This window comes from Maniola hyperantus, chromosome 9 (genome assembly GCF_902806685.2).
Source record: "Maniola hyperantus chromosome 9, iAphHyp1.2, whole genome shotgun sequence".
In the NCBI taxonomy this organism is placed as follows: Eukaryota; Metazoa; Arthropoda; class Insecta; order Lepidoptera; family Nymphalidae; genus Maniola; species Maniola hyperantus.
Genome location: NC_048544.1, coordinates 7,383,941 through 7,393,703, shown reverse-complemented (window position 1 = coordinate 7,393,703; position 9,763 = coordinate 7,383,941). Strand labels below are relative to the sequence as shown.

General features: G+C 36.6%; 1 protein-coding gene across 1 annotated transcript; it reads left to right on the top strand.

The window, feature by feature from the left end:
* Positions 1–5,139: 5,139 nt before the first annotated feature.
* LOC117984998 (uncharacterized) lies at positions 5,140–7,998 on the top strand. Its single transcript, XM_034971678.2, has 3 exons — positions 5,140–5,271; positions 6,155–6,217; positions 7,300–7,998. Exons 1-3 carry the CDS (start codon positions 5,236–5,238, stop codon positions 7,795–7,797), a joined length of 597 nt encoding a protein of 198 aa, XP_034827569.1. The 5' UTR covers positions 5,140–5,235; the 3' UTR covers positions 7,798–7,998.
* Positions 7,999–9,763: the final 1,765 nt, after the last annotated feature.

The window sequence follows — 9,763 nt, the reverse complement described above, 5'->3', positions numbered from 1 at the left end:
CTCTGCGGGGTTATAGGGCAGAGACGGGCCTAGGGATTACCAATACCCACAAGCAGAAGTTGGCAAAGCAAACTAATTAATGTGCTTTAGTATTAGATTAGTCTTTCGGGTACATAAATATAGGCGGTGTGACGCTAAAGCTTCACGTATCTAAAGAAAATACATAAAACTACGACTCTGGGTCACATATTATTTTGTAGAGCTTTAGCTCTTCTACTCTTGCGCGTTTTGTATCTTCTGCCTAACTTATCACTGAGCACGAATTAAATACACATTATGGTATGAACGTAATTTAAGGGGAAAGCAAGTGTCAAATCGCGAAAATGCTGTAAATTTGAAGAAAAAGATTTTCTTTCCTAAAGCATTAACAGCTATTAAATACATGTAATAAAAAACTTCAATTTGTGAAGATCATAATGACCTATATCACATTTGTTCAAATTATCCCGTTTTTTGAAGAACTGATGTTGAAAACATTGCTATCATCAACTTGTTTTGTTGTTTTTTTCTTTAACGGCTTAACGTGTTAAATTCAAACTGTCACAAAACAATATGTTTAGGTTATCTTATCATTTTAAATTATTGGTTTTAAACTAAATGTTTTTCATTTCTTAAATAATCTAAAACGAACGGAAATTATTCATTTTCTTGCAGGCGCTAAATCCTGTCAGTAGCCTTTTGGCTTTCATGGCGGGCGGAGCTGCGCGCCGCCATTTCTTCGTAAAATTACGCTATAAACTTATTATTTTTGAATGAAAGTTGTGTTTATATGTACTGGTAATGGTTGAATAATAAAATAGGGATTTATTTATCTCAAAATGAAGCCTGCTCACTACTCAAATTTATTTTAAAATTATCGTAGTATTACGTACTAGTTGTGAGGTTGTCATAGATTATGTTGACAGACAGTAATATTTTCTAAGTAAGTATTATACCTATGTGTCAGATCCATATTTGAATTTCATTTCATTTAAATTAATTTCATTTCAAGTGGTAATGAGCGCTCGTAATTCGAAAAGCCAATGTATATTTACAAAATACGATCCCAATTCCCAAGGTACTGGAATGGCGACCTCGCACCTGAAAGCGCAGCGTTAGAAGACCCCCTCTAGGTGGACAGACGAATCAAACGAGTCACAGGGAGCCGCTCGATTCAGGCGGTGAAAGACTGCCATGAGGAAGACCTTATTAGAGACCTATGTCCAACAGTGGACGTCTGTCGGTTGATGATGATGATGATGATGATGATGATGATTATGCCTTTCTTCTTCTTCTTAAATTTTGAAAATAATAATAATTTGAAAGCATCTGGCATAACCTGTTAACTTGAAGCCTTAATAATAATTATTAAGGCTATTTCAAATTAAAATGATATTTAAAACTAGATGATGCCCGCGACTTCGTCCGCGTGGATTTGGGTTTTTTAAAATCCCTTGGGAACTCTTGCGAGATAAAAAGTAGCCTAAGTAGCCTTCCCTGGGATATAAGCTGACTCTGTACTAAATTTCATCAAAATCGGTTAAACTGTTGGGCCGTGAAAAGCTAGCAGACAGACAGACACACTTTCGCATTTATACTATTAGTATGGATTATAAGAAAAAGATTTATTGCCTCTCAGCTCTCTGAGAGACGTTAGGTTAAGTGAACACGAATTATGACAGTTCTGTGTTCAAGCGTAAGCTTTAGGTCTTCTGATAGCGTCAACAGTGACATTTCGGCTGCCTAAAATCCAAACCCTGTAAACGACATCAGACGAGATCGCAGGGAGATAATTTAATTTATTTTATTTTAAGACTAAGTATTTTCAGTAGATTTTCTAGTAGTTAGACTTTGTTAAATAATGCAGAAAAAACATTATTGTATGCAAAGTATTTTCCTTGCAAACATTTAACATGTACCTATAGTACGTGACAGGTCGAGATGGCAATCGGGGTGGCGACGTCACCCGCGCTATCACGCACCGGGTTAGCGTGGGGGCTGTGCGGGTGTGCGGGGCGACCCCCGCCTTATACCCCGATTTCCCTCTGTCATTTTCTCATCATTCATCTCGCGTACTATAGAGCTTATTGCCTTTCCTATTCTTACATTTAATGCATTATTAAACGTCTTTACTGTTTTGATTTGGATTTTAGATCATGGGTTATGTTTTTAAAATGGTCACAGCGACTTACTAGGCTTTGAATTGGTTTTCTCATTGTATAAGGTGCACTTACTATATATAGCCTGCGACAGGTTGAGAGGGTAATCGGGATATAAGGCAAGGGGACGCGCCGTACACCCGCACGTCATAAGGCGCACGACTGCACCGGGTTAGCGCAGGAGCTGTGCGGGTATACGAGGCGTTCCCTCCCCGATTACCATTTTTTCAACCTGTCGCGTACTGTAGGTTTAGACTTTAGAGGTATCAAAATTTCTGTTATATGGAAAACCAGAGGATGCCCGCGACTTCGTCTGCGTGGATTTAGGTTTTTAAAATCCTGTGGGAACTCTTTGATTTTCCGAGATAAAAAGTAGCCTATGTCCTTCCCCGGGATGCAAGCTATCGCTGTACCAAATTTCGTCAAAATTGGTTGAACGGATGGACCGTGAAAGGCTAGCAGACAGACAGACAGACGGACGGACAGACAGACAGACAGACACACTTTCGCATTTATAATATTAAGTAGGTATGGAGTATAGATATGGATGTGGAAGTATAGATTTTAATGCTGTTTTTCTTACAATAATGGGACATACTATTGAAGTAAGAATTATGACATAATATAACGATTTTTCAAAAAATGTCATTTACTGGGTTTCGATATGGGGCGGTCGGTTTAATCAGGTTCTAGGGTAAAAGACTCAAGTGAATGAACAAATCACAGGTTTTTACCATAAATAAAAACTACCAGGAATTAAACCAGCTGATACAAATTTTTATGAATAAGAGTTTTTAAGGGTTTCCGTACCATAATCGTAAAAACCAGCCAAGTGCGAATCAGACTCGCGCACTAAGGGTTCCGTACTTCAATCGTATTTTATCGACATTTTGCACGATAAATCAAAAACTACTTACTAGATCTCGTTCAAACCAATTTTTGGTGAAAGCAAACTTTCATGGTAATATCATCATATATATTTTTTTGATTTATCATTCTCTTATTTTAGAAGTAACAGGGTGGGGGGGGGGGGGGGGGGACACACACATTTTACCACTTTGGAAGTGTCGCGCAAACTATTCAGTTTGGAAAAAAATTATATTAGAAACTTCAATTTCATTTTTAAAGACCTATCCATAGATACCCCACACGTATGGGTTTGATGAAAAAAATTTATTGAGTTTCAGTTGTAAGCATGGGGAACCCACAAAATTTACTGTTTTTTTTCTATTTTTGTGTGAAAATCTTAGTACGGTTCACAGCATACGTCTACTTACCAAGTTTCAACAGTATAGCTCTTATAGTTTCGTAAAAAAGTGGCTGTGACATACGGACGGATAGATAGACAGACATGACGAATCTATAAGGGTTCCGTTTTTTGCCATTTGGCTACGGAACCCTAAAAATGGAACCCTTATGGTTCGATTTGCCAGCCCTCTACGTTCGGAATAAAATCGTGTCGGATTTTGCTCGCCTATGAGTAAGTATGACGCTGTTTACAAAGGTCCTAAGTGACTTATAAACTACTAGGTGATGCCTGCGACTTCGTCCGCGTAGAATTAGGTTTTTAAAAAATCAATCGTCAACTGTAGGTGTTACAATTGACGGTATACGACAAACATTTACTAGTTTTGCCTCTATTCTCTCTCTCCCTCAGTCGAGTTTTTTTTTTTATCTTTAATATATAGAAGGAAAACGTGACTGACTGACTGACTGACTGACTGACTGATCTATCAATGCACAGCTCAAACTAATGGACGGATCGGGCTGAAATTTGGCATGCTGATAGCTATTACGACTACGACGATGATAGGTATATACCTATCGTCGTCGTAGTCGAGTAATATATATATATATATATTGATATATATATATATATGGATTGTATATATATTGATATTTATAATAGATATGTATATGTATGATAGTTATTATATGTATGTATTACTGAAATAGTTAGGTACTTATTAATTAATTATATTATATTGTTTTATACTACTTCATTTTTCTGTATTGCGTGTAAGTACTATCCAACACACCTAGTTTCTCCATTCACCAAAGGTTGCCTGGTAGATTGCTGTGAGCAATAAGGCCGCCTTTGCATACAATTTTTTTTTTCGTTTTAGTTTCTTTGTCATGTTATGTAATATTTTTTGTGTGCAATAAAGTATTTCTATCTATCTACGACGTAGGCATCCGCTAAGAAAGGATTTTTTGAAAATTCAACTCTTAAGGGGGTGAAATAGGTGTTTGAAATTTATGTAGTCTACGCGGACGTAGTCGCGAGCATAAGCTAGTCTTATATAAATTCTATTTGTGAAACTTGTCATCAGCTTCAATTTTCTTCTGTTCTTATCAATTTACTTTTCCAATTAGCTGTAAGTTTTCCTGTTAAATTAAAACAATATAAGTATAATAATAATTAACCCCGCATTATTTTTGCTCTTTTTGATTATTAAATAATTTATGACTATATATAGATACACAAAATAATAAAAAAATACTAAATGATGCCCGCGATTTCGTGGGGGTGGATTTAGGCTTTTTGAAAATCCCGTGGAAACTCTTTAATTTTACGGGTTAAAAATTAGCCTTAGCAGACAGACAAATACACTTTCGTATTTAGTAACCAACTTCCAAAAAGGAGATGGTTCTCAATTCGGCCCGTTTTTTAAATGTATGTAGGTACACCGATTTTTTCGAGGTTTCGTATTCGTTCATTTACTGGAGTCCTTTACCCTAGTACGTTAAAGTACTAAAAGTGCGTGTTAGTAATTAGTATCAGCTGATCAAATGTCAATAAATTGCGCCAAAACCAAACGCCAAAACAAAAATTGCTAGTTTCAAGGTGAAACGGGAACTGTCATTAGCGAATGCAATTCCCTTAATTTATTGTTATTCAGTAGACACGTACCTACTTATTCTGTTCTTAGTCCGAATTTGATTAATTTACGAATGGAAACCCTAACTTAATTATATGTGTTATGAATAAACATACATCGTGTCTTGCTGATGCTGCTGTTTCCGACGGATTGAACGTGACTGTTCGCATTTTGATGAATGCCAGTAAAAATGTCGCGGTCTCAATACGGATAACATGTGTCAGTTGGTGGCGATTCTCTCACTAGTGGTGGTTGGTATTTAATTCCTCCCAAAATTAATAGTGCTTTAGTGACCTTGACGAAGACGAGCAAGGCCTTGAACAAGTGACAGTATAGAACGCGACAATTAGAAATAGCAATCGGGTTATAAGGCGGGGGGACGCCGCGCCCCGCACACTCGCACGTCACCCGCGCTTGCCCGCACCGGGTTAGCGCGGGGACTATGCGGGTGTGCAGGGCGTTCCCTCCCCGTAGTCACCCGTTAACACCTTGCCATATTGATATGAGAGTGCAAACAATTTAATTTTAGAGGCTGTTTATAAAGTTATTATTTGTTAATTGATAAAAAAATTGACACAGTCAGTGGGGACTGCCGACAGAAGTGAAAACTTAAAACTCTGAAATAATAGTGTTTTTTGTAGTGTTTTATTTAAAATAATTTGTAGTGCCAATCAAAAACTAAAATTTCATGATTTGTAAATTAAAACTACTAACATTAGTGTAGTTTTTACATCTATAGGCACTATTGTCATAAGCAAGGTGTCGCAAACCTTGACCCTACACTACTTCTAGGATGCTTTTGTTAAATATTAATAAAACTCCTAATATTTACTTAGTTTGCGTAATAAATCAAATCAAAGACAAAGTAGCTTTTGGTTTGCAATAAATTAAATAAATGATCATATAAAATCATATAAAAATTACATATATGGTGATGATTTTATATGATAATCATCACCTCGTATAAAATCCTCTTTCAACCTTTTTTTTATAACGATTGTTTTGTTTATTATATTTCCTATAGTTGGAATTGTATAATAACTTGGCACCTAGGATTTGAATAATGTATTTTTTTGTATAATTTTGTTGGTAGTTCAATAAAATAAAATAAAAAATCATAGAAATTGTTTTTAGTTGGCGCTTGCTGCATGTGTTCCTCCACCACAACGAGTGACGATTGATTGTACTTCCGGAGAGGTGAGACCGAGTGATTTCTTATTAACTAACTTCATAACTTGCAAATGTTGTATAGAAGCAGGCGTTACTTTGCGGAATACCCATGATACAAAAGCTTAATTTGCTGAAATCCACTGAAAGCAACACAACACAACTTGCAAACAAACTTGTACAGTAGCCAGCAGAAAATGTTGTACAGTCAAAGGCCAAAACTCGTTTGACACCTTAAGGTAGCTCAGTTCGGAGCTTTCTCCATACAAACGTAGGAGGGAAAATACAACAATATTCGATATTGTACGCACAAAACTAAGAATTATATCGATTTATCTCGTCATTATCTAGGTTTATTGATATATAAAATATTGAAAAAAATATTGATTTAAAAGTTACGAGGCTCAAAAGATTCCTATTTTAACACTAAATTAATGACAACTTTGGGCGTAAATAAATAAGATTAGGGATATGAAAATTCTAAAAGAATTTATCATTAGACGTTGTTTATTTATTCATTAGTTGAAATAACTTTACGTTGCCAACATAAATTCGGCAGTTTTTTCTCAAAAATACTTTTCCTAAACCCTTTTCGCGCGCTTGATTTCAGTGAAAATCATCGTGCCTCTCAACTTTCTCATACAATGTCAAGTGAAAAGCAAACATGTTACCCACGTGCGCTGCCAATTTCGGTCGAGCGTCCTGCGTCACCTTAATGATCGAATTCACTTGCACCGCACACCACGGTTATGCGCACGTCTGAGTGTTTGTGTAGTGTGTTTATAGAAAAAATTCATAAGAGCGAGTGGTTTGATGCAATAGTTTTGCGGAATTGCTACTCGAGTTCTGAGGTCGATCGTACATCGACCTTTGAGATACCTAGCGGTTGTAGAGCATTGTCTCTGTCGTTGAGACCGACAAAACGTCATATAGGTATGAGTGACAGAGACAACGCTCTACGAAGCCGAAACTTCTTTCTAATTGTCGATATTTCCTGCCAGCTACTGTAGATAAAGCTTTGTAACAATTGACGTGCGAATAAAAATAATGTGTAAAACCAGTATAATAAAGTAGATATTTATTTAATTAAGGTTCTAATAATTTCGTTCCAGGATTCTCTGTACGTGCCAAAATCCAGGTCTGCTGAGTTTTCGAGAAGGAATTCACGCTTCGACATCAACTCGTTTTGCGATTTGATTCACCGCGCGATCCCGGAGGCGGTCAAGAATGGAAAGTTCGTAACTGTACCAGAAGCTGACCAAGTTGGTCACAGCGATATAGTGGCCCCGGTAACGGTTGCCCCACCGAGAGGTTTTATTCCTCCAGGATTCCCTAAACTAAGGCCTTCGAGACTCGGCACACCAAAGTTAGATGTGCCAAAACTAAGACCGATACTACACGGCCTGAAAGCACCTAAAATAGGACCAGCAACGTCATTTAGGCGATTAAGGTATGAAGAAGAAGAATCGAGCGCGGAACGAATGGAGAGATTCAAAAAAGGTGTTCAGAAGATGCTGCAAGTTGTCAAAGTTATTGGTAAAATTGATCAGTACATATCAGAAAGAACAAGAATCATTGTGGATAAATTGACAAAGACATTTTCAGATTGATTAAATAGTTTCAGATGTATTCGACTTATATGTAATGTACTGATGTTGCTTTTAAAATGCTTTATTATATGTTATGATAGTCCATATTTTGATTTTTTTGCATTACACCCTTGACTGCGATCTCATTAAATTCTCACACTCTCTCTTACAATATGTGACGATTTGATATTAGGATTTAATAAAAATATCTGTGGGTTTGAATTCACTCTTATTTTTCCTGTTACTTCCCCAAAAATCCTTTGAAATCATAATCTTCATCTCAAGTCTCAATCCATCGCGGGCCCACTGAGCATGGGTCACTTCTCAGAACAAGAAGGATTTAGGTCATAGTCCACCATGATGGCCAAGTGTGGATTGACAAACTTCATACACCTTTGAGAACATTATGGAGAACTTTTAAGCATACAGGTTTCTTTACGATGGTTTAGTGACGTACATAGCTCCGAAAAGTTAGAGATGCGTGCCCGGGGTCGAAGTTAAGAGTCCCCGAATAAGGAGGCTTTGAGAGATGTTCAATAGGTAAGCATTATGTTAAGAGAACAACGCTTTATTGAATTTTTTCCATTTTAAAAATGTATACGTGAATAAATAGGTATATCTCATAAAGTGCCTATTTTTTAATTTTAAATCGTGCTGTTTACAATAATTATTTTTTTCATTATAAAAACTGCAATTGTGCAAGTGTTTACCGCTACGTAGTGATGAAAGTTATGGCATGATCCGAATTGCAGCTGAGGTAAATCAGGATTTTTAGTTGCGTAAATAAATATAATATAGAAAAAGTATCCAGTAACTGTTTCAATATATTAATAGGTAGATGCGAGGTACCTATCGTTTACCATCGGCAATTGGTAAGCGACTGACCATCAATCATTAATTTCTTATCGAAAAAAAGTACTAGGTATAATTTTGCATTCTTGCGCTAAATAATACCTACGGTTAAAAATTCATGAAAAGTCAAGGTAATATTTTATTGTATGTAAATCAGCAAACGAAAAATATTCACATAGTTACTTTATAAATTATAAACCTATGCAAAAGCATGCACTTAAATTATGTGGATCATTGATCGAGCGAGGCAAGGTCTTGGACTCTTGTTGGGGGATTTGCATTTTGTTCGTCCGCCAGCCTGTCCGTCTGTCAGGGTCTAATTCATTCTAAAAAACTAAACATAGGTAATATTAATCTTCTATAATATAAAAATGAATCACTAAATGTGTTGCAAATCGCAAATCTCGAGAACAGCTGAACTGATTTCGCTAATTCTTTTTTCATAATATTCCTTGAAGTACGGGGATGGTTCTTTCGGAGAGAAAAATTTAATTCAACCTCCCCCTCAATTTTCTAAACTCCACCCGAGCGAAGCCGGGGCAGGTCAGCTAGTTAACAATAATTATTGTCATACTAGACGATGCCCGCGACTTCGTCCGCGTGGATTTAGGTTTTTAAAAAATCCCATGGAAGTTTTTGATTTTCCGGGATAAAAAGCCTATGTCCTTCCCCGGGATGTAAGCTAACTCTGTACCAAATTTCATCAAAATCGGTTATACTGTTGGGCCGTGAAAAGCTAGCAGACAGACAGACAGACACACTTTCGCATTTATAATATTAGTATGGAAGTATGGATGGATTAATACAAGTATGCAAACCAAAGCAGAACACTATATCAGAAGTTTAAACAAAGCTTGTAAATTGATTGCTTTTAGACATGTATTGTCCTGAGGTTTAAGTATACTTTACATAGTTTTCTTTAGCTTAAGTACTTAAACACGTAGCTTCTCGCTGAAATGCGTAAGAGGCGCATTATAGGCGGACCTTGTTACCCCGAACTGACAATGAAATCACGATACGAGTGAAAACCTATCTCCAGAAGATCTAAAGCGCAGGGCTAATTGCATCGCTTACACGTTTCACCAAGAACATTTCTGCGATTTGTTTACTTAAAAGTCAAGTTTAACGCCGGCTC